The 20,439-nt window shown below is 55.0% G+C and overlaps 7 protein-coding genes across 7 annotated transcripts; 5 read left to right on the top strand and 2 right to left on the bottom strand.

Annotated features, from left to right (window-relative positions):
- Positions 1 to 63: 63 nt before the first annotated feature.
- Positions 64 to 1,955, top strand: LTHEOB_2431 (Fungal trichothecene efflux pump; the record flags this gene model as incomplete). Its single annotated transcript, XM_035511243.1, has 5 exons — positions 64 to 168; positions 219 to 628; positions 679 to 1,094; positions 1,142 to 1,788; positions 1,842 to 1,955. The coding sequence occupies 5 exons, from the start codon at positions 64 to 66 to the stop codon at positions 1,953 to 1,955; spliced, it is 1,692 nt and encodes a 563-aa protein (XP_035364140.1).
- A 1,253-nt stretch (positions 1,956 to 3,208) lies between these two features.
- On the top strand, positions 3,209 to 5,038 carry LTHEOB_2430 (GPI-anchored cell wall organization protein ecm33; the record flags this gene model as incomplete). The annotated part of the gene is made up of 3 exons (XM_035511242.1): positions 3,209 to 3,275; positions 3,447 to 4,263; positions 4,480 to 5,038. The coding sequence occupies 3 exons, from the start codon at positions 3,209 to 3,211 to the stop codon at positions 5,036 to 5,038; spliced, it is 1,443 nt and encodes a 480-aa protein (XP_035364139.1).
- Positions 5,039 to 6,791: 1,753 nt separating this feature from the next.
- LTHEOB_2429 (MSF1 domain protein) lies at positions 6,792 to 7,796 on the bottom strand (the record flags this gene model as incomplete). The annotated part of the gene is made up of 2 exons (XM_035511240.1): positions 6,792 to 7,616; positions 7,788 to 7,796. The coding sequence occupies 2 exons, from the start codon at positions 7,794 to 7,796 to the stop codon at positions 6,792 to 6,794; spliced, it is 834 nt and encodes a 277-aa protein (XP_035364138.1).
- A 119-nt stretch (positions 7,797 to 7,915) lies between these two features.
- LTHEOB_2428 (Tryptophanyl-tRNA synthetase) lies at positions 7,916 to 9,401 on the top strand (the record flags this gene model as incomplete). Its single annotated transcript, XM_035511239.1, has 3 exons — positions 7,916 to 8,100; positions 8,155 to 8,661; positions 8,723 to 9,401. The coding sequence occupies 3 exons, from the start codon at positions 7,916 to 7,918 to the stop codon at positions 9,399 to 9,401; spliced, it is 1,371 nt and encodes a 456-aa protein (XP_035364137.1).
- Positions 9,402 to 13,141: 3,740 nt separating this feature from the next.
- LTHEOB_2427 (C2 calcium-dependent membrane targeting protein) lies at positions 13,142 to 15,449 on the top strand (the record flags this gene model as incomplete). The annotated part of the gene is made up of 2 exons (XM_035511238.1): positions 13,142 to 13,371; positions 13,421 to 15,449. 2 exons carry the CDS (start codon positions 13,142 to 13,144, stop codon positions 15,447 to 15,449), a joined length of 2,259 nt encoding a protein of 752 aa, XP_035364136.1.
- A 1,184-nt stretch (positions 15,450 to 16,633) lies between these two features.
- LTHEOB_2426 (Mitotic spindle checkpoint component) lies at positions 16,634 to 17,543 on the bottom strand (the record flags this gene model as incomplete). The annotated part of the gene is made up of 3 exons (XM_035511237.1): positions 16,634 to 16,646; positions 16,710 to 17,311; positions 17,361 to 17,543. 3 exons carry the CDS (start codon positions 17,541 to 17,543, stop codon positions 16,634 to 16,636), a joined length of 798 nt encoding a protein of 265 aa, XP_035364135.1.
- A 518-nt stretch (positions 17,544 to 18,061) lies between these two features.
- LTHEOB_2425 (Translation elongation factor) lies at positions 18,062 to 20,102 on the top strand (the record flags this gene model as incomplete). Its single annotated transcript, XM_035511236.1, has 2 exons — positions 18,062 to 18,536; positions 18,586 to 20,102. The coding sequence occupies 2 exons, from the start codon at positions 18,062 to 18,064 to the stop codon at positions 20,100 to 20,102; spliced, it is 1,992 nt and encodes a 663-aa protein (XP_035364134.1).
- Between the last annotated feature and the right edge of the window lie 337 nt (positions 20,103 to 20,439).

Genomic DNA, 20,439 nt, shown 5'->3' with positions numbered 1-20,439 from the left:
ACATAAGTAGACGCCGCTCATCGACTTATCGCCAGCAGCCTTCTTTCAACAGTCTCCCTGACCATGGATAACAAAGATACACCCGAGAAGAACGACACGTGCTATTTTGAAGATGTTGCCAAGGTAGAGAGCGCATCGCCACCACTCGATTCCGATGATGATCCCAAGGTTGGTCCCAGCATTGGTGCTTTGGCCCGTCGAACTAAGTCCCAGAGCAGATGACGGTTCGTCGCTTCATGCCGTTGGTTGCCATGGCCTTCCTCTGGACTGGCTCGCAGATTCCACTTTACCTCTATGGTGCCATTCCGCCTTACATATATGGCGACATTGGTGGTGTTGATAGGTGGATCTGGTTCGTCCTGGCAAATTTGCTGGCATTGGCCTCCGTTTGCCCTTTCGTTGGATCCCTCTCCGACCTATTCGGACGACGATACACCGCTATCATGGGAGCTATCTTCCTGATCATCGGCAACATTATCACATCGACATCCCACACCATGAACATTTTTATTTGCGGCATGGCATTAGCTGGAATTGGAGCTGGTATCCTGGAACTGACTGCTCTTGCTGTGACCTCCGAAATTGCTCCAACCAGGAAACGAGGCAAATACAACGCTTGGATGATTTTGTAAGTGGCTTCGCTCGATGCTGGTGTTGCAGGGCGCCTGACTGTGTTAGTACCATTGTGCCCTTTTGCCCATCTGTGCTTTGGGCACAGTGGGTGGCTCACTATGGTAGCTGGCGCTACATAGGCCTCTGGTGCGCCGTATGGGCCTTCATCGGCTTGGCTCTGACTTTCGTCTTCTACCATCCTCCTCCGCGTTCGAACACATCTGGGCTCTCCCGGAGAGAGGTTCTGAAGCGAATTGACTACGTTGGCGGTTTCCTGTCTATTTCCGGGCTTTTACTATTCATGGCTGGCTTGCAATGGGGAGGTTACAACTACCCTTGGACTTCGGCTCATACCTTGGCGCCTCTACTCATAGGTGCTGCACTTGTCGCTGCATTCGTTGTGTGGGAGGCCAAGTTCGCGGCTTATCCGATGTTTCCATCAAGTATCAAGCGAGAGCCGAGAATCCTGTTGTTGACCCTGAGTAAGTTCACGGACAAATTCGTCGTGTTTTCTTACTGACATTTCCAGTCATTACGTTCATCTCCGGCGCGAACTTCTTCTCCGTCCTGCTATTCTGGCCCACGCAATCTTACAATGAGTATGGGCATGAGCCAACCGCCGTTGGGGTCCGCAACATCACCCTCGGGTTCTCAATCTTGGCTGGCGCGTGCATCGTTCTCGCCCTACTTACCTACACGCGCGGCCACATCCGCCTCCTGATGCTCGGATCCTGCATCTTCATGACGGCGGGCGGCGGTGCTATGGCTGCTCTGCGCACCGACAACATCTGGCTCGTCTACGTTGTCCTCACCATCGCCGGCCTGGGAATCGGAGGAATCGTTGTTCCAGCAAGCATCATTACCAACATCATCTGTCCGGATGAGTTGATCGCAACAGTGACGGCCTTGACTTTGGCCATCCGCGTGCTTGGAGGTGCCATTGGTTACTGCATATACTATAACGTCTTTGCCCAGAAGTTTGCACACGCCGCGGCAGATCTCATCCTCGTTCCAACCGCAGCTGTAACACTACAGACCAAGGATCCGGAGGTTTTGAAGAAGGTCGTCGAGATTACGGTTGCCGGGTTACTGGACTTGTTCTACGAGTTCCCCAACATTACGGACGCGCAGGTTCAAACTTTGGTTCATGCTGGGCAAGAGACGTATGCTTACGCGGTACGTAATATCGACTATTCTCTTTTGATATCCACTCAAACTGACCACCTTAGTATCCGTATGTGTACTATGTTTCCATAGCGTTTGGCGGTATTTCAATCATCTGCAGCCTTTTCCTTGGCAACATCAAGAAATACATGACAGACAAGGTTGCGGTCAGCATGTAGAAAGAGCAGAGACATCGGGGTCTGTCGTCGAGACTACTGAATACATCGGAGTAATGCGACCCGCAAGGCTTGCAATTGTTGCAGGCAAAAGCGCAGAAGGCTGCTAATTTTCTAGTCAAATAGCTCAACATCCTTCGTATTCCAAAGGTTCAAATACTCCGCTAGTCGCTGTGATAAGAGCAAGTCCGAACAGTGACGTCCAAACAAAAGCCTCGTCCCTTCCGTCCATAATGCTATCCTATGCACACCGTCGTCATTAGCTACGTGGGGGCGAACTTTCATTTGCATGCACGCCAAGAGAAAATATTGAAAGGAACAGGCTCCAAGACGCCAAACGCAACTGCTTGCAGCCTTCGGCGGTCGTATCGGTATTGTGGTGTGAGGCTCTGTAGCGATTGGCCCCTGCGCCACTGAGAAACAGGCTTGACATACAGTCCCCTCTTGCAGCCGATTGCTAGCGTGGATTTGTTTTTTGCTCATGTCATGGGTAGTTAAAGCTATCGTCCGGACGAGAATGTCGAATTTTTAATTCTACATATACCTCCGGACGATAGCTTTAGCTACCCCCATATGTTATTTTTCTAAGGCAGAGCTGGGGCACAGTTACACTATGTTCTAAAGCCCTGCTATTCTTCGCGCTAGCCATCGGCTGCGAGAGGGGGCTGTACATGGCTGCCTGTCTCTTGGCGCAAGTACATCGCCACATGACTGTCTCGCACCTGGCCATTTCACTTGCCAAGTCGGGTAAAGCGGCTCAGCAAGTCATGTGAGCTCCTCATTCAAGCAAAGGTCAAGCTCTACCAAAGCCTCAGAGAAGACACCACCTTCTTTTGACCTGCATATCTCGCCGCACAATATTGCTCACATCACACATTCTGGTAAAAGCAGCCAAGGACACTTAGAACAGCAACTGCCAAGTCCGATGCGTAGACCAACCGGATGAAGGCACACTGGATGGATAATATTGGGACACCACCCGTACTGTGCATGGGCAGCAATCCTGCCCATCCGGTAAGCGGCATGTACGGCAAGGCTGTTTATCGCCTCCCAAGATCAGGAATACGGGGAAGGATTGACATGCCTGTCCCACGAGGCTGAAAGTCCACCATAGAACACAACTTAAAAGAACCGGTACCCCCATAAACATTGACATTCGCACCCGAGTCAGCTTTACACCAACCAACCTCTCTATGGACTACGGATAATTGGCTTACAGCCATTTCAAATTTCTCCAGCTCACTAGTAGTTCCACGATGCAGTTGCAAGCGCCCACTCAGATAGCACTTTTGGCCCCCGCGGTTGCCGCATATACCAGTGTTGGTGAGTCACAATTGATCCGACCCTGTGTCGCAAAGTAATGCAGTAGGTGTGAGGGGGAAAGGGGGGTGTGCCATTTTATAAGGAAAGCTCTGTTTAGTAGCTGTATTCGAAGCAAGACGTCTATCTCACGTATTCGTCTTAACTAAAGTTAAAGCTCTGACATTCGCATAGGCCCTTGTAGCTGGACCACGACCTCGACGATCGCAGCGACAGCGGCTACCTATACTTCAGCGCCATGCCCTACCGTCACCGGCCACTTCGCCGTGGCAGAAGACATGGAAGGCACCTTCCAACTAAACGGTATCGAAGAGATACAAGGTAGCCTCACGATCAACGGTGCCGAAAAGCTCGATCGTATCGACCTGGGCGACTTGAAGAAGCTCGACGGGCTCTTCATCAGCTCCAGCTCAGTTGAGTGGGATGGGATAAGCTGGCCAAACCTGCACACGGTCAAAGAGGTCCACTGGGCCCATGTCCTCTTCAATAGTAGTGGCAGCAATCCCAAGCTCAAGGGCGTGGAAGACCTCTATCTGTACGACACCAAAATCAACGACCCCAGTGATGTCTTCGAGGTTGAGGCGGGCAAGTACATCTACATCGGCGACAACGCTAATATGAAGAACATTACCTTACCGGACCTGAAGAGCGTCAGCATCGCGCTCGAGATCTTCGGCAACGCCCCATCGGTCGCGATATCCTTCCCGGAGCTCAAGTGGGTGAATGACCTTCTGGTCAGTGGGGTCGGAAAACGCCCTGGTTGGGGTGGGGCTACGATCTTGCCGTCCTCTCTGGACCTGCCCAAGCTGGTTGAGGTCAAGGGGGACTTGATCATCAGCGACAGCCACGGCCTCGATTCCGTTATTGCGCCGTCGCTCATGCGTGTCCATGGTAACCTCAAGGTCGTGAACAATGCCGGGTTACAGACGATGCCGTTCGAAAATCTCTATAGCGTGGACGGTGATTTAGTATACAACGGGAGCTTTTCCGCGTAAGTCTTTTCCGAATCTTACCCATGAAGGACCCAGCATCGTCCTTAGGTGGGTGGCCGAATCAAATGTCTGGATGTATTTGTGTATTCTTGAAACTCACATTTACGTCTGGGTATTTGCTTTTACTGGCCACGTAAGAATAGTGTAGCGTTTTTCGTGCAAACTTCATATGTACTGCTCCATTCCATCGCTAACAAATGTCTCACCACCAACAGACTGTCCGGTCAGGTCCGGCACACCATCGGCATGGTCAGCTACGAGACTGATAATGATTTCAGCTGTTGCCGCCACTACGGGTCGACAATCGACTACCAAGGCGGCTACTACTGCAAATCTGCGTCTGAGTCCTGCAGCACGGCCAAAATCGCTCTTTCCTGGACCACGCCCACTCCTACTCCCACTCCGACGCCGCGCGGCCGTTCCAACGACCGTTTGGAATGGTGGGCGCTCCTGATCATCTGCATGATCGTTGGCGCAATCCTCGTCGCCATCTTTGTATTCGAATACCGGCGAAGGAGTAGGTTGAAGGTGGCGCTGGCATCAGCGAGGAAGCACAGCAGGGTGAGACTCCCAACGGTCAATACCAGCACAGTGCGTGCCCCCTCGCCAAATGCTTTGCCGCCGCCACCGGTCTATCGGCCCCGGGCCGATGATGCTGACGCGATACTGCCACCTCCGGTCACTGCGATGGCGCCGCCTCCAAAGTACTCTGAGGCAGTCGGTTCAGAAGCAGAGAAGGCAACATTGGAGATGGAATATCGGAACCGGGACTGAATTCCGACGGGAAGGCTCACATCTGATGGTGCTTGAAAGACTGGACGCTGTCGGGAGGAGACATGGGGTTCGTGAGAGTATATATTTACTAGACAACGCGGTGTGGAAATGTTGAAGTGAAAACTAGCAATGCAATCCAGGTGAAGTTGACAGGCTTGTGTTGATGAGTGAATACAAACACCTCGATCTAATTGAAGCAGCCCCAGCCAAGAGAGAAAACCCACGCTCAATATCGAGCAAGAAGGAAAAAAAAATAGAACTCATGAAGCGGGTCGTCTGACGCTCGTGTACGGTATAGTTGTCTTTCGATCTTTGGACAAGGTCTCACCAAACAACCTTTCCTGTAATTTGATGTGTGCACTCTGATGTTTCGGTCAGTCATCTTTCGTTTGCTCCGAATATGAAAAACTGCGCCCATGATGAGAGATCCCTTCAGAAGATATGTGAAGTTGTCCGCAAAGATTATTAGGACAAACCATGAATTACCTTGACGGTAGGTGATAATCACAGGGAAATTGGGCAGATGCAGTCATGACTTACCGCGATGCATGGCGGATGGCGGCGTGCGGAGGTGATGTAATGCAGTCGAAGCAGACAAAGCTGAAGGTTTCGTGGATGAATCATCCGCTAGACTGGTGCAGAAAACATATTTGTAGCGTTGAACTACAGGGCGGAAAGGTCATAAGGGGTTTCGCTTGCTGATCGGGCGCACCCAGAATACCGCTGAAGTCCTCATGGTCAATGGTCGAGTGACGTTTCGAAATGAGCTCCCACGGACGAAAAGCTTAATAAGTACACCAACTCCAGCAGACAGGCACCTGGAAGATTTCGGCTCTTCACGGTTGCTCCGTTGCGACATCTGCACCCCCCTTTGGAGAGCCGATGATCAAAGATGAAGCATGAAGCTCGGATGAACCACGAATGGCTCGCGTTTATCGAGTGGGCGACTGTTGTGTGGTCGAGAGTGGGCGTAAGATAAGGGCGACGTTAAAGTTGGTGACGTGGAGACATCTTTGCTCAAATCGTGAAGAAATGCCGAGGCACCCAGGACTGACGTGCCTGCACAGTATGTAGTCCAAAATGCCCGGGCATGCCTGTCGTTCCGAGAAGTATTGAGAAATAACCTAGGAACGCCTCTAACGATGGAAGACATTTTTAGGATGAAGGAAGCAAAAGCAATGCGCAATCAAAATTTATTGTGCGTAAACGTGGAAGAAAAACGACAGCACCGAGGAATCTGGGGGTGTGACGAGGGGAGGAGCGGTTGTTGGGGAAAGGGGAGTCAGTGATAGTCCGGACCTCCTACCGGAACGGAACGCTGGCGGGGAACCGAGCCTGGGGCGTGGCTGAGGGGGAAGCTACCGCTGACACCTCAGAGGCAGGAGAAACGGAGGAGCAGTCAACAACGGTACACCCTTGCGCACCGCAGGGGGTGGAAAAAGCACGCGCCACAAAAGTCTGACGAAAAGAGCACGTGACCCAATACAGGCCTAGTAACACTAAAAGGGCGGGATGGGGGAGAATGGAAAAAGAGCAGTGCGAGAAATGGAGATGCTTTTCGTTGCCAGTTGGGGCCGCCTATTCTGCGCCCCAAATTCCGAGTACTGTACATGCCAAAATAGTGATCAATGAGAAATACACTGACTGAGCTTAGTCAAGAAGAGTAATAAGAGAAGCCCGATTTGCCTGAGCGCCGACGCTGAAAATCAACTCCTGTCCATGGGCCCCTTTTCCGGTTTTTCTTTTATACACGTTATGAACGATCGTTGACGTCGTTGGCGTTGCGTCCCATGAGGATCTTCTCGCGGTCCTGGCGCATGCCCTCCAACACGGCGACGAGTCCGCCTTGGCGCATCCGCTGCAACACAATCTTCATGCCTTCTTTGGCATTCGGCTGGCTCTTTTCGGCACGCTTGAGCCCAATGAGCTCGATGGACCGCTGGATTGAGGCGGTGGACCAAGACTTGAAGAAGCCAACCTTGGGCGGTTGCTCTTCGTCGAGCTCGGCAGCCTTTGCATCGGCAGCAGCCTTGGCGGCACGCCTCTTCCGGATGTTCTCGCCGATCTTCGAGTGCAGAGTGACGGATGTTTTGACTTCCGTGGTCTCATTGAGACCAGAGTCCAGCAGGCCATGGGCAGCGGCACTCTTCTCGCACTTGTTGCTGCGGAAGATGTCGGTTGGGCGGCGGAAGAGCTGTCGCTCGACGACACTGAGCACCCCAGTCCACTCAAGATTCTGGCTGACAGTGTCCATCCACCCCTCCCGGATGTTGACAACGCTGTGCTCGAGGATGTAGCTCTGGGTGTCGCCGGCGCTGGAGGCGCCCAGCAGCGACCGCGGCAGGATTTTCAGCACGGCGGCCGGCAGCTTGGAACGCTTCAGATGCAGGCGCACCGTGTGCAGCTCCTGGGTGTCGGGATCGAAGCGGCGCTCGATGACATCGGTGGAGAGCACATGGGTCGAGTAAGGGTTCGGGTAGCGGAGGAAGTAGGCGAGGGTGACGGCGGGAAAAGAGTAGTCGTAGCTGTAGGAGCTGTCGTAGAACTTCACCATCGTGAACGTCTTCGCATTCTCGGGCTGGGGTGGGATTGAGATGGAGAGGGACGCGCAGCGGGATAAAAGGCGATGGATGGAGCGCGGGGACCAGGCGGCAAAGGGCTGGCGCTCGCTTTCCAATGGCTCGTCACGCTCTGGTGATGGTCTCCAGACACGGGCAGATCACGCCGAACCTCCGAGCGGGGAACGCACCAGCCACATGTGGCGCCCGACGTGGTGGCTTTCGAAAACAGAACACCCCGCGGCGGCTGTGACTCTTCCGCGCCCAAATCTGCCGCTTTCTCCCCACCGTGCCCACCTCCCCATCTTCAATCGCAGCCATGGCCGAAAAGCAGCCCACCAACGAGCCCGGCGAGCCTCCGTCCGTTGCCGCCCTCTCGCTCGCCGAGACGGCCACCGAGCCTGTTAAGAAGGCCGCCGAGCAGGAAATCAACCCTTGGGACGTCTCTGCCGCCGTCGACGAGCAGGGCAACACTCTGGCCTTCGACTATGAGGCAATCTCGCGGTACTGCCCTCCTTCCTTGTCTTTTCCGACTGCCTCGCGCTGACATTGCCCCAGCAAGTGGAACACCAAGCTGATCGACGAGGCGCTGCTCGAGCGCTTCGAGCGCGTCACCGGCAAGAAGCCTCACCGCTGGCTGAGGCGCGGCCTCTTCTTCTCGCACCGCGACTTCGACCTGATCCTCAACTACTACGAGCAAGGCCGTCCCTTCTTCCTCTACACCGGCCGCGGTCCCTCGTCGGACAGCATGCACATTGGCCACACGATCCCCTTCGAGTTCACCAGATGGTTGCAGGAGGCTTTCGACTGCCCGCTCGTCATCATGTTGACGGACGACGAGAAAGCCTTGTTCAAGGATAACCTGACCTTTGAGGAGACCATGCAGTGCGCCCGCGACAATGCCAAGGATATCATTGCCCTCGGCTTCGACCAGAAGAAGACTTTCATTTACAGCGATCTGAAGCACATCGGATACGCTGGTGGCCACATGATGATCAATGCCTGGGAGTTCTCCAAGCTTGTTACCTTCAACCAGGTCCGCGGCGCTTTCGGCTTTGACGGCAGGTAAGCCCTTGACACTTCTGCATTTTTACCGCGTATGCATACCAATCTACTTACCCCTCAGCACCAACACCGGCCGCATATTCTTCCCCATGTTCCAGTGCGTCGCCGCCTTTGCTACCTCCTACCCCGAAATCTGGGGCGATGACCCGAACTCCGACTTCCGGAGCAAGAAGACCGCTCAAATCCCTTGCCTGATCCCCTGCGGCATTGATCAGGATCCTTACTTCCGTCTCGTGCGCGAAAACTCACACCGCATGAAGCACCCCGTTCCGAAGCCGGCGCTTATCCACTCCAAGTTCCTGACTGCCCTTCAGGGCGCTGGCGGCAAGATGAGCGCCAGCAACCCCAACAGTGCTATTTTCATGTCGGATACCCCCAAGCAAATCCAGAAGAAGATCAACAGCCACGCCTTCTCCGGTGGCCAGGAAACCCTTGAGCTTCACCGTGAGCTGGGTGGTAACCCGGACATCGATGTTGCGTATCAATACATCACGTACTTCGAGGATGACGATGAGAAGTTGAAGACACTCTACGACGGATACAAGAAGGGAGAGATTCTAACGGGTGAGATGAAGAAGGAGTGCGTCAAGCTCATGCAGGAGTACGTCAAGGGCTTCCAGGAACGCAGATCGAAGGTCACGGACGAGGTCATGCAGAGTTTCATGAAGCCAAGGAAGCTAGAATGGGGCCTCAACCCGAACCCTAAGAAGCCCGCGAAGAAGGAGGCTGAGAAGAAGTGACTATCTTATGACCAGGGTCCAGTAGATGATGTGGTAAAAGAGAGCGAAGAGAGAGACATATCAGGGACTGCGCTTAGATCAGGTGCGACTCAACCGCGCGTAGACAAAAGTTTTTCCTCTCCCTGGATGCTGTAAGCTTGAATTCATGTGAAGGCTCCTGTCTAGTAAACATGCGAACACGCTAGGGTTCGTTCCTTGGCGTCACTATCAGCTCGCCCCGCTGCCCTTAGAACCTGTGACGGAGTACTTCTCCTTTGTGCGTTAGCATGGATAATGCATGCAGGTTATGGAATGGGTGGCAAATCATCCCAGTCATGCCTCTTATTGATAGTATCGTGGAACAAAGAACCTGTTAAGTACCATAAACGGATGCGCTCTCAAAGAGACAAAGAAGCATGCAGCCACCCCACACGGCTACGTTCGTAGTGGCTAAAATCTTGCCGGAGATGGTTGCACAGGCGGCAGTGTCTTTTACCTTTCACTAGGCCACCACACAACGTTAGGTGCTACACCAAACTTGATCGTGCAGTCGCACTGGGCTCTGGCGATATAATGTGTCTCCCCGGGGCTATTGCGCCCGCCGAGTTTGTAAAGCGGGTTTTCGAAGACGATAATGCCGGTGCCGGCGCCGGCTAGGTTTCCTTCCATATCTGAGCCGCTCTGTATCATCACGATATCATAATCCTCGTCAACGACGGCGCCCCAGAGACCGCAACCGGCGCACATGGGAATGAGGCCGTTACGTGTGTTTTTGACAGGATTATTCGACTGGTTCCTGGCATTAATGTCCTGGCGCGTAAACTGGCACGACGCGGGAGGAAAGAAAGGTTGGAAGTTTCCTGGATCGTTGAAAGTCCAAAGACCGTTGTTAGGGTACACACTGGGACGTAGGCGGGCAAGCGCGGTTGTCATTGGGCCGCCATCATAGTAGGGCTGGCCTTTGGCTGTGCACGTTACGGTGTGGCCCGTGAAAAACGGCCACCAGTCATACCCAAGTGCGCGGGCGAAATACCCTTTGGGGTTGAAATCGCTCCAATAACTATTTTTGCGGCCCGAAGTATTGTTGTTCCTGCTGCGACCGTCTTCTCTGTTGTCGGCCAGAAGAACGGTTTGCTTTCCGCATCTTGGATTGGTGCAGTGGACGATCATGTTGTCTTGATGACCTCCGAGATTTATCACCTTAGGGAGCACGGTGTGGCATAGTTGGCATTTCCTCTCCACCAAGGGCCTCATGGGATTTTGGCCAAACTTGTCGTAGTTATCAGAACCGAGAACCTTGCCAAAACGAGCCAACAGAAAACTCTGCTTGTCTTCTTGATATTCCTTGACTGATTCGGTGCAGGTCGCGGTATTGTGGTCGCAGAAGCTTTCACAGTAGCCGCAAAACGATACGTTTTGCAGCGAGGAATCTGTATTAACAGGAGAACGTACTAGCCAATTTGTCAGCACCGCTGTGGCCTGGTTGCGAAATTCCGTCACGCGCCGCCCTTTACTGCTGTAGTTGCACTTTTTCCACTCGTGCGCGTTGCCACATAAAAGGCAGTACGGGGCCGCATCCAATGCAGCTTCAATCATCTGGTCGGCTCGTTCGGTCCATTTTCTCACTTCTGGGCAGTCTGCAAGTTCGTGGTTCGTCTTCTTCTTACAGAATCCACAAGACAAGCCTCCAGTATTGTTCCTGTTGTTGTTCTGACGTTTGAAACAGCTGGAAGGCAGATGGCTGCCTTGTTTGCCACAGTGAATGCAAATGCCATGCTGCCCTGACATCTTATAGGTACCATATGCTTGCTTCTCTTCTCCGGTAGCGATGCATTGATTCTGATGATGACGGGTTGAGCCACAAAGCATGCACTCCTGCCTCGTGTTATTTGTGTTTCTGTTGTTGTTTCTGTTGCTTCTACCGTTGCCGTTGCCGTTGTTGTTGTTGTTATTGTTGCTGTTGTTGTTGTTATTGTTGTTGTTGTTTCTATTGTTGTTGTGGTGGCCACCATTGCGATGGTTCTGGCCCCTGGATCTTGCCATATCGAATATTATCTTGTCTATTGGTAACAGACACTACAAGGGACCTGCCCTAGCGCTCTTAAGAAGGTAGATGTAGGGATAAATAGAAAGAGAATAATGTGGTGGAAGCAAGAGAAGTCCGCCTGCGGAGTGGTAAGCCTATGAAAAAGGTAATGAAAGTACTCGCAGCGAACAGTCTGGAGGTACGAGTGGGGCGTGAAGGTCTATTATAATTTCCTTGGACGCCAAGTCTTTGTCTAATAAGTGACAATGTCTTTGATGAGACGGCGGCGCCTTTCAAAAATAGAAGCATGGGTGATCTGCATTGATGTGAAAGAACGATTGTCTGGCGCTAAATTTGGCAAGACTTGGAGGGGACGATCCGTGATCGACGGCTCAACGCTGTGTTCCTTGTTGAGCAGACCCTGAAAGATGGAGGAAGTCCACGTGACCGACATGGCGGTCTGGTCTGGTCGAAGGCGAGGAGGAATAATTGGGGAGGCTGGAAGGTTAAAATCATGCTTAACCGCAACGGGATGCATCAGGGACGGACGGCGAATGAGACGAGGCTTCGAGGGATAGTCGCCGTCAAGGGCATTAGTTCCCGTTCCATAGCCGTTTCCGGAGGGTTCATTGCAGGTGACCAGGATGCGGTCCAAAAGCGGCGAGGTTGGAGGCTGCAGTTGGGAGGCGGCGTCGGGTTGAGACATGCAGCGCTGACTGCGCATGCGTCACGCCGGCGTTGGGGTTTGGATGTTGTTTTCAAGGCACCCGGCTTCGCCGCGACGAGTGACGTGATCGGGCTGGCAGGTGACAGAATGACCTTCTGGAAACCTCGGCGACACGAGGTGGGTGGAGCACGAGGGCGGCGGGCGGGCGCTACGTCAAGGGCGAGACTGCGGGTTTGGGGCCTGAAGCCTGCCACAGCCGCATTCCTCGAGCCCAGCCGGGAGGCGGGCAGGCGCGTGGGCAAAAAGTAGGGCGACGACCGGGCCGACGCGGGCGAGTCAGCGGCATCCGGGCGCGGTGACGTTATGCAGCGCTGCAGGAGTCGCTGCTGAGCATCGTACCATTCGCAGCTCCGACGCTCAACGGTCCGGCAAATCGTGGTCGAAGGCAGAGCGGCAGAGGCTTTTCCAGCGGGGATGACGCGCAGCGCCGGGTGACCCGCGCAGGCTCGACGGGCCACCCGGAGATCATGACGCGCAGTCAGAGACCGCGGGCGGCCCCTCGCGCGCAGGCTCCGCAGCAACGCGTTCGCCAGCACAGCTCCCCATAGCACCTTGGGCCCTAGCGGCTGCTCGGCTCTGCCGCCTTTCACGCTTTTGCAGCGGTCGGGTTTCAGGCGCGCGCCAGTTCGAAGGGCGCCGGGGTGCGGGCAATCACCAGCCTCCTGCTTTACCGCAGCCACAAATACCCGCCCGCCGCGAGGCCCACATCAAAAACACTGACCTGCTGCACCTGCAGAAGATTGCCCAAAACTCCACCCTGCCAGCAGTGTCGCTCATTCGAGAGTGCCCCCCGCAACACAGCCCGGAGGACGGTCTATGACGAGCTCGCCCGCCCCAGGTTCAACCCCCATTTGCCAGCACTGCCAGCACTGGCCCGGCCGACCCGCCCACGCTCTCTTTTCGCTCTCTCCTGCCTGCGACCCCAAGCACGCCTGACTCGCTGTGCTGAGAGCCGCCATTGATAAAAATCCCCCGCCAGAGCCTGTCCTTCGTTGAGCACCCGACACCATGGCGGCCTCGCTTGCTCAGCTCACCAGCACGCCGCACACCAATGGCATCTACTCGGACATGACCGTCGACGGCCCGGAGATCGGCACCCTCGTGGCCGTCGTCGACCGCGCCAAGAACCTGCCCAACCGCAAGACCATGGGCAAGCAGGACCCCTACTGCGCCGCCCGCCTCGGCAAGGAAGCGAAGAAGACGGAGACGGACAAGCGCGGCGGCCAGACGCCCAGATGGTAAGCCAGCCACGCCTCTGATCCTCCACCCGGCCTAACTTGAGCAAAGGGACCAGGAGCTGCGCTTCACCGTCCGCGACTCGCCCGACTACTACCAGATGAAGGTCTCCGTCTTCAACGACGACAAGAAGACGGAGCTCATTGGCGAGACCTTCATCCGCCTCGACGAAGTCATCGTGCCCGGCGGCGGCCAGAGCGACACCTGGCACGGCTTGCTGTGCAAGGGCAAGTACGCCGGCGAGGTCAGACTCGAGCTCACCTACTACGACACTCGCCTGCCCGTCGAGCGTCCCGTTGCCGAAAAGAGGAGAGAGCACGCGCCCGTCAAGCGCAGGCCACTCCCCACCAACCCAGCGGCCGAGTCGCCCATTGTCGCTGCTGAGATCCCACCGCCTTCGAAGAACACCCGCGTCTTCCACACCCCTCCGTACCAGCAGCACACGCTGCGCCCCAGCAGGTCGACCGACAGCGCCCAGTCCGGCTTGCCCTTCTCGCCCGACGACTACGACGTCTTCCACCACCGCCCGGCCGACGCTGCGCAGCCCGACGAACTGTACGCACAGCATTATCCCGTCCAGCCTATAGCTCCACCTCAGCAGACGTCCACCCATGCACGCCATCTGTCAATGGTCCCGCAGCGGGGCCCTGGACACGACTCGCGGGCCAGACCACTGAGCTACATGGATGTGCCCCACTCTCACTCCGCTCCTGTCGTTCCCACCTCCCACGGTTCTCCTGAAGCACTGCTCGACAGGCGCACTCAGTACCCTCCTGAAATCCCGCCCTTGAACGATTATCACCCGGATTCGAGCCTTGGCGACTTTTATCCAGAGCAAGATCAGCAGAGCTACCCGGCGTATGGAGCTGCTTATCGCATGTCACGGAGCGCTATGCAGCCTACCGTCGAGGATGAAGACGACGCAGCTCCGCCGCCCCCGCCTATGCACAGGAGCAGTGCTCCGGCCAGCGTGCCTCAGGTCCCAGAGTACTCTGACATGACCCCTCCGCCGCTTAACGTTGGAGAGCGCCGACACACCCATCCCCACGCCCCCAGCTCTCCGGCTGCCCCCCCGTATTCTGGCGAGGCCTCCGCCCGCCCGTCCAGCCATGATGACCCTTTCGCCGTTCCCTCAGCGCTTGTGCCAGGGGGAGCTTCGGCAGACCCGCGCATGTCAATCCACCAGCATCGCATGAGCGTCAGCGCCTATCCTCCCTCAGCTAATGGGTACGGAGCACAGCAGGCATATCCCACAACTTATGGGACGCCCCCGAGGCAGCAGTACCAGCTTGAGTACCACACTCCGCCTCGCGGGTCGCCGACGTCTCACCCCCAGTCCTACAGCGGCACCCCGCAGGACAGTGTTGCTCTCGTGAAGCCCCATGCCGTGAGCCCTGTTTCGTCACACTACGATGTTCGCCAGTCGCGCATGGCCAACCGCAGTACACCTGGCCGTAAGTCCGTGTCACCTCGCCCGCCAACGTCGGACGGGTCCCGGGCACCATATGGCCCTGACAGTTTCGAATCGTACAATCCACGTGCGAGCCCGCGGAACCCAACCCAAGCCCGCGACATGGACATCAACGGCCGTGATGAGCACGGCAACATTGTGACTCCTGATGGTCGCAAGATTGATCCATCGGATCACCTCCCAATTGATTCGTGGGCCCCGGAGCCAGAACCCAAGGGTAGGGATCGCGACAGGAAGCCTCCAACCCGTGAGCGTGACCGCCTCAACGGTGCTCGTGAGATTGGCAGTCGCCACGCGGATCGCGCCATCAGGGATGCCGTGGCAGGCACCTTTGGCGGTGGAATGGAAAACTCGCCATCCCCTACCTCCGGTACTCGCCGCCTCCAGAAGCGCAACATGCAGCCTCTGCGTGAGCGCGAGAATTTCGGCGGGTACGGTAGCTCACCGGGTGGGTATGCTGCCCACAGCGGACCACCGATTCCGGCAAAGGTCCCGTTGAACGACGGCATGGGTGCCGAGGACTTGTCCGCTTTGAGCGAAGAGCTGAAAGGCATCGACATCGGCGCTACGCCTGCAAGCACGAGGGGACGGTGGCGGAGACGTGGCTGACTCCTGGAGCTGAGAGACGATGAGGGGAGGATAAGGTGGGCATGGTTGCTACCGCCTGTGTTTCGCAGAAAGCTAGGCATGACTCCTTCCTCTTCCTACTCTCGGCGGAATGAGGACGAGAAAGAAAATATGATGGAAGAAGCTGGCTACGGGAACAGCAACAATGGCGTTATGGTTCGTTATGATGGCGGTATACCCTCCCCTCGGCCGGAAGACCCTGATCTCGTCTGCTTAATGTAAATATTGGTGCAGTTTGAATTATTGGAGAGAGATCATCGGAAGGTCGGAGGGGCAAATTTTTTCTTTCTTCCCCAGCTGGTACGGAATAAATCCAGCTAATCAAAATACAAGAGAAGAGCCGAGTTGTATACAGGTTTGATAATATCTATTATACTTTCTTGCATTTCCCCCCCTCAGGAGTCGGAGTGTGTGCAATCGTCCTATTGCTTTTTCTTGATTATTGGTGCTTTAGTTTCTACGCCTTCCTAGTATGTAATCGTGTAGTTGGGTGTTGTCATTACACTAGAGATTGACCAAAAATGCAACACAGCATCAAGCACATCTATCCCAGTAAGACGAGTCATAGGACAAATGCTCTTGCAAAGAATCCTGTTGGCTGCGAAGCTACACTAACAGTCATTACGACAACACAAATAAAGACAGACCATCGATCCAACATCTCGACGAGTGTAAAAAAAAAAAAGTGAAGTATCTAGCATCCATCTATTATCAAACATCGATGCATCATCGCATTTGAAGCTTTCGGAGGCAAAGTGTAAAATGTTGCAATGCTGCAATCTGCTGACTGGAGGACGCAGGAAATCGGATTACAAAACACCCAGTGTTCATGTGCGATGAAGTGACTCTCTCGCGCTTGACTCAGCGGTTCAGCTGGAATTCTCCTTCCCTAGAAAGCAATTCGAAATCCAGTCTGCACAATAATAAAAGGAAAGGGGGTGGGGGTGTCATAAAAGCTAGATCTCGTGCAGCAGCATTGCGCTGCGCTTTGCATCCCAGTCCTTGCCATCCTGCGAACGCCACGTTTCATTTCAATTTTCCATGTCCAATTATCCAGCCAGACGGACATCCAGTTAGACGTCCTGTTTGAAGAGTCTTGTGTGAGGATCTTCAAATATCGTACAAAGCTGAGAAGTTCAGCATCAGGTGCATGCATGCGAAGCCAATCAGTCGGCAAGCCTGTCATGTATGTCAGCAACGTCTACGGCCCTTGCAAAATTGTAGATGACAGAGGCGGCTCACCTGTAGCTGACTAAGGTATCGACACGGTGATTGCTTGTCGAAAAACTTCTCAGCTGGACCTTCTCGCCGTTCTCGATTTCCTTGGCATCGGAATCGCCCCACTCGACGGGGACGTCGGAATCGGCATCGGCATACACCAGAACGTTGAAGGTGCAATTCCCGTCCAGCATGGGCAAAAAGGTTACGGACGCGGTGATCTGGCGGAACAGCGATTGGATCTCGGACTGGATCTCAGCTTCGGTTTTCTCTGGGGTTTCCTTGGATGGTGGCTGCGGCTCTGCGGCGGCATTCTCGCTGTCTGCTTCGCCCGCCGCAGGTGCTTCGGAGGCGGTACGCTTGGCGTTCTTGTTGAAGATTTGCACGTCGAACTGCCAGCGCTCGACGTGCTCGCCCGTCTCGCGGCTAGTGATGACGATGACGAGCTTGTTGATTTTGGAGCCGAGCATCCACTTGCTCAACTGGGACATGATCTTCTTGATGTAGGCTTTCACCTGGTCATCGGACGACACCATCATGGTCAGACCGTACTTCTTGACAGCCGTGAAGTCTTCGGCAGGATAGACGCCCCGCTGAAAGAGAATGGTGTGGATCGAGTATTCGAACTGGGCCGGGTTAGCACAGGGTATGTGGCATCACGGCGGCAGATCTTACGAATTCGGAAATGACCTTGGAAGAGCCCTTCAGAGCCAGCTTGTGCGTCTTGGCTCCGGCGTCATCTTTCGACGACGAGCTCTTCTTAACCTTCTTCTTTTCGCCGGCGGTGGTCTTGGAGGTGGACTTTGATGCAGACTTGGTCGACGACTTGGTCTTTGGCTTCTCCTCTTCGGCCGACATGATTGCACGTGGTCGGTGGCGGGGCGATGGAGCTGCAGGTGAGAAAGCTTTGACGGATTGGCTCAGATCAGGAGCAGTCGATTCAGTCGGCAGTGGGTCTTTGCGCAGAGCGTCCTTTGATATCCGCTTGCCCTGGCTAGCGCGGTGCGATGGTGCAGGGGATGGGACCGAGTGATGCGTTGTGTGCTCGAGCGAGGTCGTTGGAGACGGAGATCGGGTCAGAGCCGCCGCCAAGACTGTGTACGCTAGTTGGCGCGGCAACCACTATGCCGGGAATCCAAACGAAGCCCGGCAGGAGAATATTTTAGGGTACCTAGATGGCAGCAGGCTGAAGAACACAGGAGGTGGATCTCGCACCGATTGATTGCCCGTGTTTGCTGTTCGGGCTAGGCGGTGGATAGGTAAGTTGCGGGCGGGTTTCTGGGGCTCCGCGCCGACCTCCGACGTTCGCCGCAATTTTCGAGCGCCCGCATCATCACGACCGCAGCTTCGCTGATGCCACCGTTCATTTGACACTCATGCGACCATGCTTCCGAGCCGCTGAGCGCCTGGGGCGGCCATTGCAGGGCTCGTTCACTCGCTGTCCCTCCAAGTTCTTGCCCGCGAAGCCTACGACATGGCTGCGCCAGTTTCGCACCACCGCCGCCCGCTACGCCGTGCCCTATAGAGCCGCGTCCGACCTCGAGAAGCGCGTCGCCGCCATCCCAATTGACCGCTTCCGCAACTTCTGCATCGTCGCCCACGTGGACCATGGCAAAAGCACCCTTAGCGATCGCCTGCTCGAGCTCACCGGCACCATCGAACCTGGCGGCAACAAGCAAATCCTGGACAAGCTAGACGTCGAGCGCGAACGTGGCATCACCGTCAAGGCGCAGACGTGCAGCATGATTTACAATCACAAGGGGGAAGACTATCTGCTGCATTTGGTTGACACGCCCGGTCATGTCGACTTCCGCGCCGAGGTGTCACGCAGTTATGCTAGTTGCGGAGGCGGTACGTCGTGTCCCAGTGCTGCCGTGTGTTTGTGCTCACTGTGTGCCAGCTCTCCTTTTGGTCGATGCCAGTCAAGGCGTGCAAGCCCAGACTGTCGCGAACTTCTATCTTGCTTTCGCCCAGGGCCTGACGCTACTACCCGTCGTCAATAAGATTGACCTCCCTTCCGCGGATACCGAGCGCGCGCTGGATCAGCTGGAGGAGTCTTTTGAGCTGGACTCCAGCAAAGCTGTGCTGGTTTCCGCGAAGACGGGCTTGAACGTGCAAGAGATCCTTCCGAAAGTCATCGAGCAGATCCCGGCTCCCGTTGGCGACAATACAAAGCCGCTTCGCCTTCTTCTCGTGGATTCCTGGTACAACCATTACAAAGGTGTCATCCTCCTGGTGCGTATCTTCGATGGGGAGGTCAAAGCTGGCGATGTCATCACCTCGTTTGCCACCGGGCTCAAGTACACGGTCGGCGAGGTTGGAATGATGTATCCCGACCAGACACCCATGACGAAGCTGCGTGCCGGTCAGGTTGGTTATATCTATTTCAACCCCGGCATGAAGCGCTCGCAGGAAGCCAAGGTTGGCGACACGTACACGACGGTTGGTTCGGAAAAATTGGTCGAGCCTTATCCAGGCTTTGAAGAGCCCAAGTCCATGGTCTTCGTCGCTGCATTTCCCGTGGACCAGGGGAGCTATGAGCATCTCGAAGAAAGCATCAACCAGATTGTTCTAAACGATCGTGCCGTTACTGTCAGCAAGGAATCTTCCGAGGCTCTAGGGGCTGGCTGGCGTCTTGGTTTCCTCGGTACTCTCCACTGCTCTGTCTTCGAGGACCGTCTCCGCCAGGAGCACGGCGCGAGCATTATCATCACCCCTCCATCGGTTCCTACCAAGCTCATTTACAAAGACGGCACCGAAACAGTCCTCTCTAACCCCAACGCATTCCCCGACGAGCAGGACCGTCATACCAAAGTGGCAGAAGTGCAGGAGCCCTACGTCGAGGCAACCATCACGCTCCCCGAGGAGTACATCGGCCGTGTTGTCGAGCTTTGTGAGGCAAATCGTGGCGAGCAGAAATCACTTACCTTCTTTACGGCTACCCAAGTAATCCTGAAATACGACCTGCCGCTGGCACAACTGGTCGATGACTTCTTCGGAAAGCTCAAGGGTGCAACCAAGGGATACGCTACGCTGGACTATGAAGATGCTGGCTTCCGCCGCTCCAACATTCAGAAGCTTCAGCTGCTCGTCAACAAAGTGCCCGTCGATGCCGTTGCACGCATCGTCCATAGCTCTCAGGCCGAGCGCATCGGAAGGGACTGGGTCAAACGCTTCAAGGAGCATGTTGATCGTCAGATGTTTGAGGTCGTCATCCAGGCTGCTGTCGGCAAGCGCGTCGTGGCAAGAGAGACAATCAAGCCGTTCAGGAAAGATGTCCTGGCTAAGCTGCATGCCAGCGACATCACAAGGAGGAAGAAACTGCTCGAGAAGCAGAAGGAGGGAAAGAAGAAGATGCGGGCTGTTGGAAACGTCATCATTGACCAGAAAGCTTTCCAGGGCTTTTTGGCCAAGTGAGATTATGTTCCGGAAGGACTGTGCCATGTTGTATATAGCAATGAATCGAACCTTACTTTGTTCAAAGTCTTTTTCGTCGCAAGGTCTATCAGGTGTACGCGTTATCAATCTATTTTCATGCACATCCGTGCGAGACAAGTGTCAAATGGAAGACAAGGGGGATGGCATCGTAACACCGCGGCTGTTAGGTGCAGAACAAGTGTGCACAACATGCAGCCTGCTGTACGGTCAACCTAAGATTAGAGAGGAGCAGGAGAGTACATGTGATATTATTATTAGGCTTCTGTTGACGAAGTGACACCGACTGGCAATAGTGATGTTTGTTCAGTGAGTGCGT

This window comes from Lasiodiplodia theobromae (assembly GCF_012971845.1).
Source record: "Lasiodiplodia theobromae strain AM2As chromosome Unknown scaffold_6, whole genome shotgun sequence".
NCBI lineage: Eukaryota > Fungi > Ascomycota > Dothideomycetes > Botryosphaeriales > Botryosphaeriaceae > Lasiodiplodia > Lasiodiplodia theobromae.
The sequence above is the reverse complement of the archived record's forward strand: the minus strand, read 5'-3'. Positions and strand labels throughout refer to the sequence as shown.